This window comes from Brachyhypopomus gauderio, chromosome 19 (assembly GCF_052324685.1).
Source record: "Brachyhypopomus gauderio isolate BG-103 chromosome 19, BGAUD_0.2, whole genome shotgun sequence".
Taxonomy (NCBI): domain Eukaryota; kingdom Metazoa; phylum Chordata; class Actinopteri; order Gymnotiformes; family Hypopomidae; genus Brachyhypopomus; species Brachyhypopomus gauderio.
In genome coordinates this window covers 4081841-4103336 of record NC_135229.1, presented here as the reverse complement: position 1 = coordinate 4103336, position 21496 = coordinate 4081841, and the positions used below count along the sequence as shown (strand labels likewise).

At 42.5% G+C, this 21496-nt stretch overlaps 3 protein-coding genes across 3 annotated transcripts in view; all 3 read right to left on the bottom strand.

Annotated features, from left to right (window-relative positions):
• LOC143483288 (myomegalin) overlaps positions 1–6746 on the bottom strand; it is a 46907-nt gene extending 40161 nt beyond the window's left edge. The window contains exons 1-4 of the mRNA XM_076982114.1: positions 6503–6746; positions 3797–3852; positions 3424–3491; positions 700–810 (exon numbers count right to left, since the gene is read on the bottom strand). Of these exons, the coding sequence (XP_076838229.1) occupies positions 700–810; positions 3424–3491; positions 3797–3852; positions 6503–6552 (285 nt within the window). The 5' untranslated portion in view covers positions 6553–6746. The remainder of the gene's footprint in view (positions 1–699; positions 811–3423; positions 3492–3796; positions 3853–6502) is intronic.
• A 636-nt stretch (positions 6747–7382) lies between these two features.
• LOC143482802 (uncharacterized) lies at positions 7383–13039 on the bottom strand. The gene is made up of 4 exons (XM_076981336.1): positions 12543–13039; positions 9153–10701; positions 8593–8818; positions 7383–8096 (listed from the first exon to the last, which is right to left on the bottom strand). The coding sequence occupies exons 3-4, from the start codon at positions 8792–8794 to the stop codon at positions 7858–7860; spliced, it is 441 nt and encodes a 146-aa protein (XP_076837451.1). The 5' UTR covers positions 8795–8818; positions 9153–10701; positions 12543–13039; the 3' UTR covers positions 7383–7857.
• Positions 13040–13243: 204 nt separating this feature from the next.
• Positions 13244–20042, bottom strand: LOC143482801 (uncharacterized). The gene is made up of 2 exons (XM_076981335.1): positions 19701–20042; positions 13244–19295 (listed from the first exon to the last, which is right to left on the bottom strand). Exons 1-2 carry the CDS (start codon positions 19863–19865, stop codon positions 18150–18152), a joined length of 1311 nt encoding a protein of 436 aa, XP_076837450.1. The 5' UTR covers positions 19866–20042; the 3' UTR covers positions 13244–18149.
• Between the last annotated feature and the right edge of the window lie 1454 nt (positions 20043–21496).

The window sequence follows — 21496 nt, the reverse complement described above, 5'->3', positions numbered from 1 at the left end:
CCCAGTTATCACTGCTGGTACATGGATTAATATGTATATCCTCAAAACCTGTCCCTATTACTTCTGAATATATTAATAAAAATCAGCATATGACTGTCACTAAGGCTGAACCTTTACTCCTACATTTGTGTTTCTTATAGTGTAAACTATACACACACATATACACACGAAACATCTAAAAGTGTAAAACCAAAAGCATAATCATGGACGCAAGGATGGAATTATATTACTATAGCAATGTCATCACACATTTTCACAATCATTTAAACTCACTCATTGAATATTTAAGAGTACTATTGTCTGCTTTGGCCCTGCTTTTTTTCCCAAAGAAGAAATCAGAGACAAATCCACCCCAGCACAGTTAGCATGTGAAGCACCAATAAAGGCAGTGTGGTGGTTCCTGCCATACTGTACCACTCCACACTCCCAATGCTGCTTGCATGCTGAAAACCCCCAGATTCACAGGTCACAATGACCGTGTCACAATGACCGTGTCACAATGACCGTGCCATGCAACTTCATTTACAAGTTCAGCATTTAGAATTTTTGCTTTGTGCTTATGCAAATTTTTTTTACACACACTTTCTCTCTCACTCTCTCATACTGCATTATTTTTCCATAGACCTAAGTCTGTGTTATGATAGTACATACATAACCAAAAAGGAACTTCATTTCCCACATGCCCCTTGTGCTGCTCACCGTGCGGTAGACATCGTCGCCGTTATCCTCGTATTTCTGCTGGATCCTCTCCTCCAGGAAATAGATGCGCAACTTGAGGCTGAAGTTCTCCTTCTTGAGGTCGTTGAGGTGCTGTGAGAGAGTGCGGTAGCTGTTAGACATGTCCGGAGTGTATGTTCACTTCGGGGTGGGGGGGGGAATTAAACACCCCCACCCGCTTCTCCTCAGCTCAGCGACATCAATACCCGCTCACACACACAAAAAAATCCAAACATAAAAAGTGACTATGTACAAAACGTTAAAAAAAAACAACAACACTACCACTAATCGAACGCAATCTTAGTGCTCCATTCTGAGTCGTGCTCCATTCTGAATCTGTCTGCTGTAACACAGACTTAGAGAGGAAGAAAGAAACCTCTAAGCACTCAGAAAGGAAGGTCTCTCCAGGGCCAGCCAGAAGGCCCTGGAGCTCAGAGCTGTGTCCGCCGTGAGGTCATGGTGTGTTGTGGGACAGGGGGGGTGTGGACCGGACCTTTTTTTACCCTGCGGGAGGCATCCCGGGAATCTGCGACTGGCACGAGAGTGGCCCACACCACCTCAGGCACCAGCAGAATGTAAGATGATCACCCACCAGAGAGAGAGAGAGAGAGGGAGGGAGGCAAGTGTCCAGAGAGGGAAGGAGAGAGGGAGGGCGGAGGGGGTCAGGGGACATGCTGGAAGCCAATTAAAGTGAGCAATCTCCTCGCTCTTTCAGACTCTTCTTCTTGTAATATCTGCAGGAGATATTAGAACTAAATCACAAACCGGCAGAGAAGTTCCGCCGGTGACACGTCCACACACACACACCGATAAGCAGTGGCATTAGAGCTGCTTTATTGTGGGAAGGCCACTTTGATGCAAATGGCTATCACTGAATGCAGCTATTGCTAACAAAGATGGGATGCTACAGTGCTACACACTGCTTACTATATATCTACTTACATTAAAACCGACTACTATATAAAAACAACAGGAGGGCAGAGGGTTCGAGCCCGTGCACTATTGGTGGAGGCGGGCTCTCTGGCCACACCCCCCTGCAGCTGCTGGCATCTTCCAGAAGGACATACACCCTGAAACCGTGGTCAACGTGCCAGAGCTGGCAATGAACAGAGCTCAGCGCTGCTTTCTCATCTTACAGATGGTACTGAATGAAATAACAGACCTTGAATGATCAGTCCGGCCATTGATCAGTGACGTCCGGAGTATTAAATGTGTGTGTTTGGGGGGAGGGTTTGTACTGACATCTTTGGAGAGACTAATGGAGCCCTTGTCTCAGACAGCATTACTGATAATACCCCCCGGGGTAACTCTGTCCGGTGGTAATAGCTCCTTCTGGCACATTGAGAACCTTGCAGATCAAACCTCCACTAAACAGCTCAATGCACCTGTGAATACCCATTACACTGCTGATATATGATAGCCCATTATCACTGGTGCACACGATTTCCCCTTTATCTTTCCGAGTGTTTGCAGATTTCTATACACAACACACAATGGATTCGTTTAATATATACAGGCATTTGCCTGTAATGTTGCTCAGAAAATCATCACCATCTTTTTAACGTTACTCCGACTTCAAATTAACAGCGAAAAACGGACACCCAGACAGAGACATCAGACTTGAAGAATGACATGAAGAACATGTGTGGTCCACTTCCAAAGCTGGCTATTTCAGATCCATGACATCATTCATTCTGTGCTCACGTTCCAAAGTCTCAATAATTGATCAGGGTCAAACAGAGCCTCTCTCTCTGGTAACCACCGGGATGATTACATCATTCTGTCTACCCTTGGGGAAGCATTCTGAATCAATGTGCACTTAAACCCCTCCATTCCCATTTACTACAACCCGGAAATACTCCTCACAAGATGAAGAGATTACAGCACGGCCTGTTTGACCCAAAAGCAACCTCTGAAGAGTGTCTCCTGCTGCTAAGGGCAGTCATGTCTGATTCAGGTTGTTGTACTAAATAGATGACAGACAGTCAAATGTTTGTCCACAAACAAAGTCTGTCTGACGCCAAGAGGTCATTAAACATGGCATCAATTAGTTTATTACTAAAGAGCCAATATCAGTATAACTTATTTTGTTCTTTCATTGACAAAAGAATCATTATAAATTATCTCGTAACTATTATTCTATACTTAATCAGCTGTTGCTACATTCTACACTACAGTAGAGTTTTAATATATTATTGTAATACAAATATTTCATCATGCAATCATAAGTATTACAAATCTTGACAAGTTCATTAAATATGTGTAACTACAAAGTGCATTATTTCTTAACTGAAATTTCGGTATGAAAAAAAGGTTAAGTCTTTCATCCTGAGGTCATTTTAATTATCATATATTTACACTTCTGGAAACCTCTAGAAAACTAGGAAAGACATTCTTGTTTTGTTGCTTACATTGTTGTTATTGAGGTGTCCGTTGAAATCCAGAATGTGATACCCCCCCCCCCCCCCCCTTGAGTCTTGATTTTTCACAAGGTTTCTTACTCGTACTCTAAGGAGTTTTTCCATACCACCATCACACTTGGCTTGTTCAGTGGGGGCTTGGACTCGGACATGTGTAAAGCTGCTTTGTGACAACAGCTGTTGTAAAAAGCACTACACAAATACATTTGACTTTGACTTTTGACTTTGATTTTAGTCTGATATTTCTTGATCTGAGAATGCCTTCACAGAGATGGGAGCATCTCACCTGCTCAAACTCCCTCAGCGTGTGAGCCTGAAGAGGCGGAGCTTTGTCTGTGTCTTCGCTCGAATAATCTGCAGAACAAAATATAGTTTTACTGAGGTTTTAAAAATCACAGTTAAAGGAAATGTAGCCGTTTTAATACCACTGGACTATATACAGCTCTCAATAAAATGCACAGTATGGTCACACTGTTAGCCAGTTCTACAGGGTCTGGCACTGTTAAATTTAAAGATATCTATATATTTAAATTGGCACATTCAAAGATTAAAGACACATTGGCACTCATATGATGCCCCTGGGCGCAGTGCAGTGGTACAGACCTAATTTCTAGCATAGCTTACATGTCCACTAAGTATAATGTAGTCACGTGCTTTACCTGTCACGTGACCTGTGTTCTTGCACACGTTGCCCTCTTGGTCGACGGTACATTCCCTGCAAATATAAAACATTACGTTATCAACACACGCACGTGCACACGCGCGCACGTGCACAAGCTGTCGAAATGGTCCCCCCTCCTGCACCATTCGAGGGCTTTGGTTTGGGATTTAATTGATGAGCAAATCTGCTCATTAAAATCGTAAAATCAAGAACAAAGAAAACACATGTACTTGTCTTATCACGAACTGAGTATTTGTAAATACATGTAAATTGATTAGAATAATGTATATGGATAATTCACTAAAGAACCATTCAGTTCATAACGGGGCTCGTGCAGTCTGATGTCATCGCCAAGAAAAATCTACAAGGACACATCAAATATCAGTAAAACGCATTTCCTAGAACACTGGAGATATAAATATGTCTGACACAATACTGCATAGCAACATGTCTTTGCTATTTATGGCTATTGCAATACGAAGCGGGCGGAGCAGGTTCATTTGAGCAATGCCTGACACTCAAAACTATATCTCATTGTTTGAGTTAAGCTATTAGAAAATGACACAAATGACAAATCAGGAAATAGATTTGCTGGTTCCATTTCAGTAAACCGATAAGACACAATAGCATTCTCATAAGTAAAACAGCACGAGCCAGGCAGAAGGAAATTATGCATGGACTGTCCGCTATGGTAACCATTGATGGATCTTGCGTCTCATTCTAATACAGTAACATCTTTAACCACTAGATGGCGCGATAGTAAAAGATAATGTTTAATTTTGATGTAATTATTAGGCAGTAGTATTTTTGCTGAAATAATCCTCAAAATAATACAAAAGCATTTTAATGTTAAAAAACGAAAGCTTTCTGGTTCATTAAATTCAAAACTGATGCACATTGTATATGTTTTAAAACGGAATGCTAATTTTAAACTTTCATTGTTTAGAACTTTGTAACACTTCAACAAAAACAGGCTATTTGAATCGGAAGAAGGCCTTGCGAAAATCAAATCACAAAAGGTCAGTGTATGTAACCGTTAAACGGAGCTTTAATGCTGTAACTGAGGTGGATATTGAAAGAGTCAAAGAGTTTAGGAAGCAGTGAGTCCAGAATTGGGGAGATAAGACACCACAGACAACAATTTGAGCCAATGGGCTCGGTCGTCTTCCTCTCACACGGTCATAGGGCCATGTTTATATTGACCCGACTGTTAACAGAGTTGAATCTGGCAGAGTGTGAGATACAGGTCTTTAAAGTAGTCCCTGTGTTACAGAACAAAACATCTCATTGCATTTAATTGTACTCTCCCAACCCTGAAAAACACCATTGTGTGGTGGTGGTCTAAAATCAGTGAGATGCTGTTTAATATCAGTAGCAACACGACTGCTGGGATCCTATTGTGAATAAAAGCCCTATTGTGGAAGTGAGGAAGACAATGGTAAGCTCGTGATTTCCATTTGAAACACATTTAAGTGAGTGAATGTTCCCTCCAACACCCCAAAAGAGAAGCACCTGACAGAGATTCAACCCAACAGTAGCATTTTATTACGGAGCGTTTTTATAAATGGGTATAATAACCCACCTCGGTTTGGTGATGTACTCTTGCGTTAAACAGCTGCTCTACAGGACAATTCCACTCATAAATCTTAAATGCCACGGTTTCATAAACATTCCCGCCGAAGAATGTGGCTGTGTCTCTCATCTCAGCAACATGGTGGAAGATGAACAATTGGACACACCTGACCACAGCCTGTCTGAGCTGATGACACTGTCTACAATGTCTATAACACGGACAGGAACATACTGTCAGACCCTCTTTTGTCACAGGTCCAGAATTAGCACCTGGGAAACCAATAAGGCCACAAATCAATGCTGGTATGTCTAACATGAATATTTGAAGAGGATTTGACCTTTGTCCAGGGCGCCATAGGTAAAAACTCGAACAATCGTATTTGTGGGGTTTCTTTACATGAATGTCTCTACACTACAGCACACACCCCTGACATGTTTAAACAGTTAGGTCCCAACAGCTGCTGAAACAGGCGCTTAGCTGCTTGTTTATAAATAGGCATACCCATTATACCCATTTATAAAAACGCTAACCTTAGAAAATGTGAGTCAAAACTTACTCAAATTTTTTTAACTTAAAAAAATAATTGTTTTATTAATGGAACAATAGAAAGGTTCGAAAAGTTTGCCTGCGATTTAGTAGCACGACTGGTCTACCAGTAACATCAGCTGAGCTAACGTTTCACAGCAGGGAGACACATTTCACACCCTCCTCGGTTTGGTGATGTACTCTCGCGTTAAACAGCTGCTCTACAGGACGGCAATAAAACCCCATATCTAACACTAACGCGATTTGGGATAACACATGGGCTTAAATTAAACAAGGAAATTGCGAGGAATAATTTTAAAAGACATGTTTGTGCATAACATAACCTATGCAGTCGAATTCTCCAACATCATGACTGAAGATCAGTCATGAGAAGATGCTCCATACGCACAGTGCAATACAACACACTGCATGTAAAGGCCTGCGTGGCGGGTATCAATGCAAAATACATTACTAAGAAAGATCCGCTCAGAATGCGATAACGCAAGACAGCAAACGTTTTAATCGTGCTTTTTCTTTTACTCCTGTCTTTATCCTGCCTTAAATAATTATTTTTTTAACAGTGTGCGTAAGCACGCCAGTCTTTACCTTTCTGTTTCTAGCCAGTTCGGTTCGCCCGAGCCATCAGTCCATTCCATTCTGAGAAAATCACGGGGTAATCCGGACGCAGGACCCCGGTCACCTACACCATCGCACCACACATCTCTTCTCTTATGTCCCCAGATAAACCAAAACGAAGTAATTCGGGTCTGGGTTCATTTTTTTTGGGTCGGTTGAGGTAGTGCGATGCTGCCGCAGCAGGCAGGGAATGAACGAGGCTGATAAGTGCTGTATTCGCGCTGCCACAAGCGGCCCGTCTCACGCCCCCTCTGGTTCGGTTACACCACCAGCCGAAAGGTTTGCAGGCGGACCCACGGTTGTTCTACATTAAAAATGTTGTCACAATTTTCTCTTTTTTTGCTATAGGTTATATGACCTAAAAAGATCGCGTCCTGCTGGGCTAGCGGGTCTGTCCTGGTCATTTACCCAGTGATCTCTAGATCTTCCCCAGAGAGTTCCACACCGTGGAAGCGTTGAAATATCTGCTGCTTTAATCATTTGTTGTATCAACAAGTTCTCTACTTAATTAATAATTGTATAAGCTATGCTTGTAGGGTATAAAAACTATAGTAGTAAACAAATGTCAGTTACCTCTGCATCTGCAGAATTACCGAAGATAATTTAAATCAGCATCCTCGTCATTTCTCTATAGGCTAGATGAGAACTGACAGATGAAGATTGAAAGTTGTAGATTTGGACAAGTACTGAACCTCACGCCCGAGACACGGAGATATAACGCGCCTGGAGCAGTATGACCTAAGTAGGATGTAAACCTAAAGACAGAAGACTTTTCTTTTAAGAAGAAAGACGTACAAAACATTATTGGAATACTTATTTATTATTTTTTTGTTTGTATTAGAGTTTGTTTTGTTTAGGGTCCACACCCGCTAGACTCGAGCAAATAATAACTAATAACCTGCCACTACCCTCTACAAAACACCTAGAGAAGGTTCCTTGCTGGTTGCAGGGCATGCCAGATGGTTTTTTGGGGTACAACTATGGTACTTACCATGGCAATCGCACAGACTTTATTTATGCGTAGAATCGTTATACTGCTTAACATATTTGAGTGAATGAGTGATGGAGTTACAAGGCAGTTCGGGCTTTACATTTAACAGCAATAATACAAAACTAACGTGAGTGCTTTACAAATAATTATGAACATTTTAAAAGTTGAAAAAAAGGCCTCCTTTTCCACCTATATATTATCGTTGCATCAGGTAAATTGAATAGCCTGTATCGAACATAATACAGAACGCAGAGATGTGGAAAATATGAAGATGGTTGGGAACGATAATATTCACGTATAAGAACGTGAGAGCACAGAGCCAAAAAAAAAGCGGTTATGTGGCTTTGCCGAACACCACCCGTGGGCCGGAGCGGGCGGGGCGGGGCTCCACCCCGTCCGGGATCACCCAGATCGCCGGGGTGCGCTCACCCTCCATGACCACTTTGATCTGTTCGGCGCGGGCCAGCGCCTCCAGCTCGGGGCTCGTCTCCGGACACCAGTCGGCCATGAACTTATCCCTTGTCTCCAGGAAGTTCGTTTGCTCTTCTTCCAGCTGCTCCCCAAACAGCCAGTCTGCCAGGAGAGTGGGCGGGGTTGAGTTACCGGGGAGGGGCGTTTGTGGGGGGCGGGGCTTTGGGTGTGGTTTACATCGGAGATCACGCCTACGAATATCCTGTGATGTTCTGCCTGAAAACATCCTGAATGTCAGCAATTTTGTTTTGTTTAAGAATTTATTTTGGGAGGTGAATTTGCCGTTGCAGTAAAGTTTTATAATAAAATATTATTCAAAATTTGTAAATATTGCTTGTGGTATATTGCCTACATTCAAGATGATTCTGCATTCTTTTCTGTACCTCTCTGTTCAACTCTAGGTCCTTTTGTTCTTCCGAAAGAAACGTGTTCCGCGCTGTCAATGTGTAACCACTAGGTGGCAGTCTTGCAAATTTAGCATGACAGATTAGCTTGTCACTCCCGCTTGTGTCATGAATTACTGAAAAACCATTGCAAGGGTATCTAAACGCAACATGCACCTGCAAAGCTGTATCTGGGCGAGTCAAGCTAACATTACCTGCTAAGTCATGGATCAGGTCTTTGATGAGATGACCGATGATGGCATAGAGGGTCATGATTATGACGACGGTCGCGAGGAGCATGTAGAGCACGTGTACAGGCAGGTGGACGGCGTCTCGTGCTGGCGGGACATAGTTCACATAGAGCACCTCGTCTTGGCCTGGAGGCTTGGGAGCCGGTGGCTCGTGGGGACCAGCCATCACGCGCGAGTTGCGTAAAGTGACCTGGAGGACAGAGTGGCATCTGCTGGACGATGTAGTGTATTACAGTATTTTCATATTTTGAATATAATGTTCAAAAAGGGGAAAAATGTATATTAAGTCACTGGCAACACATTGACAAAGATGTAGTTTGGGTTATATCTCATATATAAATGATATATTTATTTCAAAATTTGAACGTTTTAAAACACTTTATTAGTAATTGTATATGTTAATAGGTTCGTTTGTCTGTATCGCATATGAAATGTGATATAGGTATAATAAGTAGTAGAGTTTACAGTAATAAGTAAGGACAACATATAACTATAATATACATCATGTGTAATAAAGCACATACCTTAGGAATTAATAAATAATCCAGTTATGAAAAATGTGGGCTCCAAAAATAACATTAGCTTCCACGTTCTCTCTTCATCTCCCTTTAAGTAATCTTTTTTTGGTTTTGTCCTTTACTTTAAGTTACACCTGAACCCTTATGTTCATTAACATGTCCAAAACCCTTTAACACTCCATGTATTCCTATTATAATGCCATCCTCTGCTACTGGCTGAGGTTGTCAAGGTCAAAGTTATTATTCATCTGTGGGCGTGGCTTAACAGCTGCGGGCGGCGGTAACGGCACCGCACTAAGTCCACAACACAGTTAACATTAGTGTGATATTTGGTTGACATTTCTGATCGGCTGGTTCTGAATGTGAAAAAAATATTCACCGGTATCTCACACTGGGGGTGAACTGCACCTTTATGCTCTAATGTTAACTCTAATGCTAAATATTTAGCTCCAACTAAGTTTATATTATGAAACCCCAAAAGTGTATTTTCAGAGGGGTGTAATATTTGAAGACTATTACGGAGTTATCTATAAAGTATTTGTAATTTACTCGTTTGTCCTTGTACATTCTTGAAAGTGAGTCAGATATTTTATTTATTTGTTTACATGATGGCATTTAAGATTATCTAACAGAACAATTGAGCCCCTGTTATATATGAAATCTACATGACCTCTAGCCAGATTACCTTGACACTAAGCTCCCCATAGCTGTTGCAGGAATTAGGATAAGGAGATGATTTAGACAAGACAGGATGACTCAGTGTATTTTGTTTAATATGAGGCTTAGTCAGCCACCTGTTACCACCTGTTACGTGCTAAAAAAAAGAGCTAGAACAAAATGAAGAAACTCTGACTGTTATATACCACTGAGTTAGACCAAACTACAGTTTTTCATGGAACTCTGCAGTGCCATTGAACACAGCACAACTACATGAATGTGTAGGAGAAATGCATATACATCCAGATGAATGGATCAGTGAAGCTTCACTTCATTTGCGTAGATCATCCACAGACCATCTCAGCCTATCAAACAGATCCAAAGATGCCTAAAAGTAATTTTACATATTGTTTATCCAGGTCTGATGTGTTCCACAGCAATGTATAGTGCCATAATCAATACCTATAATCTATCTTGTGTTCATTGCAACCCTTCTATCCTGTAGTGATGACAATTCTGTCCTATAGTGATGAGGGTGACAGTGATGCTTCATTACTCTGTTGACGTCAAGACAACATACTACTGATACAGCTGATGTTTTCTGCTACAATCATAGTGACACTAGAAATAAACACGGAAAGAGAGGAAGATGATGCTTGTGTTTAATATTGCAAAGCTCATGTGAATTAAGATGTGACGCTGGAGATGGATATGCCACATGTAGACACACGATAGCCTCTCTGCTGACTGGAGAACCTTGTGGGAGGCATGGGGTTAGTTACTGGAGCACTGGACTGTCAGCACCACCCTGGGCCTCCACCCGCGTAGTCTGCACCTCTCCACCCATCACCGTCTATTCACCGTCACTTACAACTGTTCGGTTGTAAGATCATGGACCCTAAAAATAGACAGAGGCTACATTCACACCGCAGGTAAATGTGGCAACGTTAATCTGAACAGATCAGGCACCTAAACCGACCCACATGTGCCAAAAAACGTTGTTTCCCATGGCCCGCTTATCCAGAGGTAAACCATCAAAATGGAGTCCACAGTAAAAGCTACTAGCTGCAAATGCAGAAAAGTTATCATGAGAGGGAGGAGATGAAACAGCGTCAAGGTTTTAACAGTGGGTTTTTGTGGAGTCATGGCCGCCACTTTCAAACAGCTGAATCCTCCCTCTCCGCGGTTGGCCGGCTTTCCTTCACCATGGTGCGAAATTATGATGAATGTGAAACTGGACTGACATAAAAGGCTCATGAATTTCGACTTGGCTGTTCAGACCATGTCGGCTTGCTACATACCACGTATTAGATTTCAGTACAACATATTAAAGTGTCCTAAATCAGAAATGGCCAGATTCTGTCGCCCAGATAACACAGCGGTGTCACATATGAATCGGATATTGGATTCGAACCACTTTTACTTGCTGTTTGAACACAGAAACAGAAAGAGAAACATATAGAGGGAGCAAGCAGCATTATGAAAACTTTTTATATCTAATCTCTGTGCAAGCAATTAGTCAGAGGAAGACAACAAGGGATACAGCACAATGATCAGGGTTTCTTGACCAGAAAGCACAGAGTAATTCACTTACCAATTAGAGTACAGTATCAACAGCATATACAGTATATTGTGCTTTGTAAATTTTGTCCAGAAGACGGTATGGAACAACGGTTCTGAACAAAGCCGGAGTGGCTAATCGGGAGATTTGGGAGGATTCCCGATGGGCCGGTTCATGTTAATCTCTAGTTTGGGCCGATTGGGAGGGAAAAATAATTTTGGGCCGGATTTGGTCATAAAACTCCCGGGCTGAAAAAGTGTCCCACTCCGGCCCTGGTTCTGAACGTTTTTAGAACAGGGTGTTCTCATGGCTGTGGTACAGCATGCTATCCAATCAGAGATAGTTTAAGCTCAAGAGGAACAAGAACTAACCTCATATTCTTACCTTAAAGCTTTAGGCTTCTTCTATAAAGGGCCATTTTGGAACAAATGAGGTCTTCCTAAAACTATGCTCATTCAAGGTCTAAACAACTCGGATTGCATTTACAGGCGGCTTGCTAGTACATGGTCAGTCCTCGGGGTCTTCATCCACTCTCATGATCTCTGTCATAATCCAGGTCCACTCCACCACAGTAATCAGGGTGTTAATGGCTACAACCCCGACCATGAATGGATGCAACATGACTGCCGCACATCAGCAGGGGAACAACACTGACCACCAATACGTCCGACACTATAGCGACGTAGCGTGAAGTTCTGCTCAAACTCTCCAGCATGTAATCCCCTCCGTAGCCAGAACCGTAAGATGTCTTACATAAGGGCTTGGACCAATAACGTTCCACCACCATATTTTCTCACAGCGTGCAGTCGCTCCTTACAGCGCTAGGTTTTATTTTTTACTGTTTTATTCTATGTATGCTTTCTCCATGTGCTTAAAGCCAGTGTTTCTCCAGTGTCATGCCTAAACGTCTAAAATGTACCGCATACATGAGAACTCAGTGTTTTCCATAGTGTCAAAATCTGTCATAACAGCCTGAACTTTCATGATTAAGAAGATTTAAATAAAATACACACAATGCATTAAGATGCATTAGGAAATTTTAAGGAAATTTGTTTTAAAATATAAAAATAATATAATATATTCTATGTTGAAATGTAACAATATTAGTTAGCTATAGCTAGAAAACAATGTTACAGGTTTGAATCTGGTACCTGAAAATAAGCTAAATTAATGATTACCTGTATTGGGATCCAGACGGGTCAAAGATTGATACATATGGTTTAAGAATAAAAATAATCATAACACACAGACTCTATAGACTCAAGTTCATTGAAATAAGTACGGGAAAAAAAACGTTTAGGTGATAAAGGTTCTGGAAGCCCTAGAAGAGTTCAGTCTTCCTCATCTGTGCTCTCCTTTGTTGGACCGGATGAAGACTTCTCATCATCGTCGTCCTTGTCGTATTTGAAAAAGGAGTTGGCTAGGAGCAAAGTCCAGAAGACCACGCTCATGGTGGTGTTGACCGTCACCATGCAGAACATAAGGGGGTGGATCATTTTCGGCTGTCCTGTGGGGGTCTGCACGCTGGGAATGGAAACACTGATGACCATAGACTGTGTGTGTGTGTGTGTGAGAACATGCGTCACTCAATATGTCAGTTTCCTGTCTTACAGACAGGTAATCCTCCTAGCTCTGTGTCATAACTGTGAGGGGTAGCTAGTTGGTGTTAATACCATCAGCTATGTAGCCTTGACATCACAATGATAAATGGTTAAACTAGATCACGTACTGGCAAATAAAAAAATTACTGTGAATTACTCTGCTCAGGTTCTATATTTCCTTATAATCAATGACACACAGAACCACTCATAGGATTTAAGGACTTTATGTGTACAGTACACCTTTATCCCATTAAGAAAACAATGGGTGCTAAGTCCTTTAACATACTCATTTATAAACCTATTTAACAGAAACACCACAGGTCATACTGCGAGTTATAACAGTATACCAAAACTCATTGTAGTCATGAGGATCAACCAGAAGGTTCCTCTTGTTCAGTGACACAGGTTTTGACACATTTCTCCCCAACAACGTCTCTTGGCTAAAAGAGAAAAAAGCTTAAACGGTGAAGTTTTCGCTCTAACACTATGATAGTATAGTGTGAACAGTTACTCTCAGTTCCACCACACTATGGTAATATAGTGAGAACAGTTACTCTGTTCCAGTGCACTATGGTAGTATGGTGAGAATAGATAGTCTCAGTTAGTGCTGGTGCGCGGTATACTGGTTCGCACTGAAAACCGGTGTTTATTTTTGTTATCATAAGAATTTTTCATATACCGGCCACACCGGTTTAAATAGCCTAAACGTGTCCGGAATGCAGCACGGTCGTTAATTGTTTCTCAAGGGACGCTTTTCAGTCCCACCAGGATTTCGCGGGCCTTTTTTGTGATTGTTGCGGGCTAAAATTTTTGATGTTGCGGGTGTTTTTCAAAAAAATTGCGATGGAAGTTGCGGTGTGTTTTTGCTTTTTTGTGAGTACATTACAATAGGGAGTAAATGTTGTATGGTTTCCTCTATTTAGTAGTCCATTTTAATTATCTATTTACCTATTTATTCAGGGTTGCCAACTTTTCAAGATCGCTTGAAGTGACATTTGAACCTGGAGGGGGTGGCGAACATTAATTGTTGACCGGGGGGGCGGAGTTAGCGAACGTAAGTTGTTACCGGGCGGCCTGTAAAATGGACACAAATTAAGTATTATATCGAGATCGATCGCCAGTGGTTGGCGCCAGAGCGAACTAGTAACTCATAGATATGGATCAGAGATAAATAAATAAACTTTATCTCTGACTTTAAACTTTATCTCAGTTTAAAGTTTAAATTATAAACTTTATCTCAGACCCTCGCCGCTTGCGCGAGCTGCAGTGACTTCGCGGGCTACCGTTGCATTGTGGGGAATGTAGTGTTTGTGCGTGCAAAACACCATCGGGCGGCTGTGGCCTGCGGGCCGGTTCTAATAGTAATTAAATATCATCCAGGGGGCCATAGATAATCAATTCGCGGGTCGGATCTGGACAGTTTATCCCCGCTTTCATGTAGTGTACCGGGATACTGCTTTTCTTTTTGCCGTTATTTTCGTCGCTCATGCTGCTTTCAGTCTGCTCCCCTTGAACGTATATACGGAAGTAAGGCGGGAGTTTGTCGACATCACATCAAGACGACATCAGTGATTGGTCAAATTTGCGGGAAAGTTGCGGTGATTGGCTGAAGTTGCAACACCGCCCTGAATTCGCGGGGTTTGCTTGAAGTTGCAAATCGCAACATCGTGACTTTCTGGAGGGTCTGGCTTTTTATTGCTGTGCTGCTAAGCACACATGCAACAGAGTGCAAGGCTGTGTTCGAAATAGCCTACTACATACTACTGGCATACTGATCGAGCCCCAAATCAGTATGCCGTATGCAGTATGTGACCAAAATGAAAATTTCCAGTACGTGAAACATACCCGGATGACCTACTACTTCCGCAAAATATTCCAGTACGCGAACAGAGCTATCTTCGTGGTGTACTGCATCCCATCATGCAACGCTACGTTCACATGACCCCGTAGTATGCTTTGCTTTAGTCGCATACTGGAAACTGTACTGCATACTACCACGAGGACCAGTATGCAGTATCCAGTATATACTGAGTCCAGTATGCAGTATCCAGTATGTAGTAGTCTATTTCGAACAGAGCCCAAATCTAGCTTGCTGAAAACGAGGGACGTTCTGAACCAGAAAATCTACCAAACATTGAAGTAAAAGATGATACCCAAAAGGAACTTTTGCCAAAGGAGCAGTGTCTTGTGGGAGCAGTGTTGTCAGGAAGTACATCGGGTTTTAAAGGTCAGACGTGGACCAAACAGTCACTTACTGCAAATGCTGTTGAGCAACAAGAGCAATCTGCTGAACCACCCATAAAGATGCTTATACTTGATACTTGATACGCATACTCTTGATCTTAGTGCAGCTTTCGACACAATTGATCATAGGATCTTGCTAGAAAGGTTAGAACGCTGGGTTGGAGTCTCAGGCACAGCCCTTTCATGGTTTCAGTCTTACTTAACAAATCGCTATCAGTTTGTAGAGCTCAATAATATTTCATCCAAACATACAATGGTTAAATATGGGGTCCCGCAAGGCTCCATCTTAGGACCACTATTATTTACATTATATATGCTACCATTGGGCACAGTTATAAACAAACATGGTGTCAACTTTCACTGCTATGCGGATGACACTCAACTTTACATATCAGCCAAACCCGATGACAAACTCAGTTTAGGAAAAATTGAGGCCTGTGTAAGAGATATTAAATGCTGGATGTCTCTAAACTTCCTACAATTAAATGAGGACAAAACAGAAGTTCTCCTTGTGGGCCCTAAGGCCGCAAGACAGAAAATTCCAAATTTAATGCTTAATCTTGCAGACTATCCCATTACACCTGGCACAGTAGCCAAAAACCTAGGCGTCATACTCGACTCCAACCTATCATTTGATAAATATATAGATAATACTACTAGGATAGCTTTTCTACATCTCCGCAACATTGCCAAATTAAGAAATGTATTATCACAGGATGATGCAGAAAAATTGGTGCACGCCTTTGTTAGCTCTAGACTAGACTACTGCAATTCACTACTGTCAGGATGTTCAAATAGGAATCTAAATAAACTTCAAGTAGTTCAAAATGCCGCAGCTAGAGTTCTGACCAGAACTAGAAAATTTCAGCATATTAGACCAGTCCTATCAGCCCTGCATTGGCTCCCAGTTAAATTTCGTATTGATTTAAAAATTCTATTATTAGCATATAAAGCACTACACGGGCTTGCTCCTGAATACCTCCAGGAACTTATTTCCTACTATGAACCCCCACGTCAACTAAGATCACAGGGTGCTGGTCTGTTATTAGTTCCACAAATTAACAAGGTAACAGCAGGGGGAAGAGCCTTTTCTTATAAGGCCCCCCAGCTTTGGAATAATCTTCCTAAATGTGTCCGGGACTCTGACACAGTCACAATCTTTAAATCTAGGTTGAAAACCCACTTATTTAGTCTAGCATTTGATAATTAATATCCCCCTTAGATAAAGGTACAGATCCAGGGGTTCATAGACGAAGGGTTTTATGGTAGACTGGGGTGCTGGTGCTGTCATCCTGTCACTGCTCGTGGTCACTCAAGTTTGTTGACAGTGCAGTGGACGGATGCCATTGTCTCAGAATGCCCCCAAGCCTATGTTACCTTCTGGTTCTGCCTTTTTTTTTTAGCTAGGCTGTAATAATTTAACTTAGTGCCGGAGTTGCTGCCACACTCCAGAAATGTTTATAATTTTACCTGTCCTGTATATGTCCTCATACAGAGCTAATTTTCCCTGTTTCATTTCTCCACATGGCTGCCCGCCTGCTTGAGGTATAATGAGATGAGGAGAGACAAGCGATCCATCCTGGCCGGCCACCTCCTGCCTAACCGGATGCCTACACCATGATGGACATTATTACATCTTTTTCGGTCTAAATGGACATTATTGCATCTTTTACATTCTGTCTACATTCTGTCTATATTGTTGTTGTTGTCATGGTGACCGGTGTCGGCCAGAGGAGGATGGGCTCCCCCCCTGAGTCTTGGTTCCTCTCAAGGTTTCTTCCTCATGCAAAAACTAGGGAGTTTTTCCTTGCCACTGTCGCCCTTGGCTTGCTCACTGGGGGCTAGGACTCGGCACTTGTAAAGCTGCTTTGTGACAACAACTGTTGTAAAAAGCGCTATATAAATAAAATTTGATCGATTGATTGATTGATACTTGCGCCTGCGCAGTCACGGTGGCTCTGCTGTGCCGTCGCGAGCTCGTGCACCTCTCGATTTTTGTAACTTTGCGCGTTCCGCTCTTCAGCGCTGTGTTTTGCGCTAAGTTATGTTTGCAGGGTTCATACAAGGTGGAATTCAAGCCCTTGTACGTCACTTTCAATGTCCATTTTCAATATTTTCCAGCACCTTCAGCTTAATTAAGTTACATATTTATACAAATACACACATGGTAGAAATGATTCGAAATAATTAACTTTTTATCACATTAAAAGAGATGGTACCATCTCCCCAGTATTCGACCACTGTTATTATTTATTTGTTTAAATATTATGTTATTTAATTAAAGGTAAGATATTTGGGACTTTTCAGTACAATACAACCATTGACAAACAACCCTGTCTAATTTATGTCTAAATACCGCTTATTTGTTATTAACAAACTGGTGTGCAATTTATAATATTACTTGTAGCTGGTTCACATAAGTTGTATAAACCTACAGTTTTGATGTTGTCTGAAAAATGTTTTAAATGAAGTTTTGCATTTTTACTGCAACTGACATGCTATATGATTAATTCACCTCTTTAGTGCTACCATTTGAAAACTGATCATGTGGGGCCATGCAAATCTGTATTACATGTAATATTTACGTGGAGACATTTTTCTAACAGTGGAATAGGGTACTCTTAACCACTCTACTGCAGTAATTCTTTTCGCAATCAATGCAATTAACATCATGCATGGAGGGAAAAAACCGTCAAATACAGTGAAACTGATATAATTTTGAAAAATACCGTGATATAGAATTTTGGTCATACCGCCCAGCACTACTCTGAGCTCAAATGCACTATGATAGTATAGTGAGAATAGATAATTTTAGTTCCATTGCACTATGGTAGTATAGTCAGAAAAGATACTATCAGTTCCATTGCACTAAGGTGGTATAGTCAGAAAAGATACTCTCAGTTCCATTGCACTATAGTAGTATAGTGAGAAAAGATACTCTCAGTTCCGCTGTTCTTGCAGGGTCCTCTGGTTCTCCTGCTGCAGGAAGTATTCACAGAACATCGCTCGTACCGTCTCCCCGGCAGGGTCATCGGCTGAGGCGGGCACCTCATCGGCCGGCTGGGGGTTCTCCTCCTGCTTCACGGCATCCACCCACTCCTCCATGAACGTGTCCCCGTGCACCTCACACACGTTGTGGAGGACGCAGCACGCCAGGATCATGGTGGGCACCACGTCCATGTGACAGTCGTTCCTCTTCAGAAGACACTGCCAGCGGGCTTTTAGCCTCAGGAAGGCATCGTCCACCACACTGCGTGCCCTCTCCAGACGGTGATTGAACACCCGCTGCCCGCACGACAGGCCGTCCGACTCGGGGTAGCCCTTCAGAAGCCAGGTCTGGAGGGGATACCCAGCGTCGCCCAGCATCAGATAACTCAGTGGCTTCCCCATGAAGCTCTGAGGCGGGTTTTGGGGCGAGAGGCCTCCCTCACACCCTGTCGCCCACAGGGTGGAGTTCTGCAAGATGGCCGAGTGCTCGGTGCTACCCGGGAAGCCCGTGCACACGTCCCAGAACTGGCCGAGGCCGTTGACGGCGCCCTGCGTGATGACGGACAGCCAGCCTCGGCTGTTCCAGTAGTTGTCGGCGTTGCTGGTCGGGGCGATGATGGGAACGTGCAGGCTACCAAGGGCACCGACGCAGTGCGGGAACCCCCATCGGGTCCCAAACAGCCGCGCGGCGTCCTCCAGCTCCTGCTCACTGGGCGTGCGGAGGTAGAGGGGGCGGAGCATGACGGCGATGGCGTGGCACACCTCGCGCACGCACTTGCACACGGTGGATCGGCCCACGCCGAACAGCGCACTGATGGTGCGGTATTCCACGTTCGAGGCCAGCCGCCACAGCGCCACGGCGACCCGCTTCTCCAGGGGCAACGCTGGCCGCAGGCAGGTGTCCTGCCGTGCGAGGCGGGGCTTAAGCTTCCCGCACAGCAGGAAGAAGGTTTCTCGGCTCATACGGAAGCGCTCCAGCCAATCAGAGGGCTGGAACTCTGTCATAACCACCCTCTCCCACCAATCGGTGCTCTCTGTGTTGGTCCAGGCACGAGTCCGTGCAACACTGACAGATCGGGTGCTTTGAGCAATCAACATCTAGAGAAAAAAAATGTAAAAATTAAACTGATGTTCTATATTGGCATAAATTATACTATCTATACAGCCATGCTTTAGCACCCTGATCAGAAACATAGGCCAGTTAACTAGCTAGTATGGGTATTTCATAGCAAAGTCACAAGAACATTTGTACACAATAGCAGAAGAACACAAGATGTCCCATAAACAAATCCACTAAAATCCCACAACTACAACTGAAGCTACCTGTATTATTTGCAAGCACAGCACAGTTTGGCTATGACTAGATATCCACATAACGCTATCTAACCAGCTGTTATCTCTATCAAGTGTACTACATAGGAGATAAAAGCTTTAAGATACCGGGCATACACAATTGACTAGCTCTAATAACGACGGGGACGGACACACGGTCCAATGAGCTACCATGAGCATCCTTCTTTGTCTCTGCAGAAAGTACTGCCTGTGTCTGCTTCGCCGTCGCACTTCATGTCGCCTCTGGACGTCCGCGTCGTTCAAATCCCTCCGCCGTTTCATTAGCATGTAAGTAAGAGTGAACATGAGAGAGCGCAGTTTCTCGACGTTCCCCATCCCGGGCAGTTTAACCCAAACCTGGGACTTACTGAAACTGTAGTTACGCGTTAGCTACAGCTACCAGGGGGAGAACTTGGTGTTCGTAACTTTAATTGCAATTTACATGTTAAAACTAGACAGATAGACAGATTAGCGAACAGGGCGGTCCGTTAGCGTTTCTTCTTCCGTGGCAAAGACCGGTCGGGTCCGTATAATAGCCTACTGTCGCCACCAACAGCACATAGCTGGAAAAACGCTGGATCATAATATATACAGTATAGCCTGACAATTTCATGTTTCATGTCACTCGTAGACAAAATAAGAGGCTCAGATTAAAAGGGAGAGACAAAAATATGCTGGAGTGCAAATGTGATCCGTGAAATAGGTTATGAAGTGTTTCCGTTTTGTTTCGTAAATAAAGGATAGGCTACGCCAATATCTTTCTCGTTTTGTAAACATTATATAAACACCACTCACTATATCCTTATTTAATATAACGATTTTTTTGCATGGCTAGCACTGGTACGATATGAAACCAACGGTTCAAATATATAGACATATTTTTCAGTTTATTCTAAAAAATAGTCCCAAGCAGCACTCTTCTAGATAGTCTTGTATTGTCTATTGTTGACAACATATTAAAAGAAAATCTTTTCAGTGCTAAAGAGTAAGTGGATATTTGTGCTCAATCTGAAACATATTCTTTGTACTGTAAAGCATAGGTAATGGAAGTGTGTGGATTCTTACAGCAGGATAATGTTGTGAATTATAGCAATTTCCAGTCCCAAAATGTTTTCCCCTAACATGTCAGCTATTCCTCCTATGATAAAAGGCTGAAGAGAAAAGTACAAAAGATAAGATTCACAGGAAAGAAACTAGAGCATCTGACAAGAGATTTCTTGGACACAGGACATTTTTCATCATCACACATCCTTAGAGAATTAGGCCTTTCCCTGTGCTTTCAGTGTGGAAAAACTTTGCTCCCGTTACTGTTCAAACCACAAAATAAGACACTGCTGCAAAGACAAACCAACCTCTGAACATTACAGCAAGACACACACAAAGGGAATATCATATCAGTAGTCTTTTTTTAGGAAAATGAGTCAAACTACATGTCTTGGGTGGGGGTGGGGTCATTTTGTCCCCATGTTTTAAAATAAACCACAGACCACATACTCCAGTGAGCAGAACCCAGCACTCTCAATGAGTATATTTTGACTATTTATTCTCGCTTACCACTGGTGGACAGTCATGGTCACCAATCCTCAAAGAGCACCCAAGAACTTGGTATACAATGCAAAACTTAGTAGGGCTCTATAAGAGCATGATTACTCTTTTTTAATAAAAACTGATTTTAGTTATTGGAGTTTTTCCTTGTCACTGTCGCCTTTGGCTTGCTCATTAGGGATCTGGACCCATACGATTGTAAAGCTGCTTTGTGACAATATATGTGTTGTGAAAAGCGCTATATAAATAAATTTGACTTTGACTTTGACTTTATTATTACTCCAGGCTCTTGAATTCTTTATCTGAATTATTTTCTTTGTAAACATGTTTTAAAAGAAATAAAATGTAATAAAGGTCCACCAGTCCATTAGAAAATTACAATAGGCCTGTGTAGTCCAGAGATAACCAGTGCTCAGTGACAC

Excerpts from the sequence above, each read along its gene's own strand:
- LOC143482802 (XM_076981336.1), bottom strand. The coding sequence starts at position 8,794 with ATGGCTGGTCCCCACGAGCCACCGGCTCCCAAGCCTCCAGGCCAAGAC. Across the intron at positions 8,097-8,592 it reads CCTGATCCATGACTTAGCAG|ACTGGCTGTTTGGGGAGCAG; the intron begins GTAATGTTAGCT and ends CTCTCCTGGCAG.
- LOC143482801 (XM_076981335.1), bottom strand. The coding sequence starts at position 19,865 with ATGGGGAACGTCGAGAAACTGCGCTCTCTCATGTTCACTCTTACTTAC. Across the intron at positions 19,296-19,700 it reads GACAAAGAAGGATGCTCATG|ATGTTGATTGCTCAAAGCAC; the intron begins GTAGCTCATTGG and ends TTTTTTCTCTAG.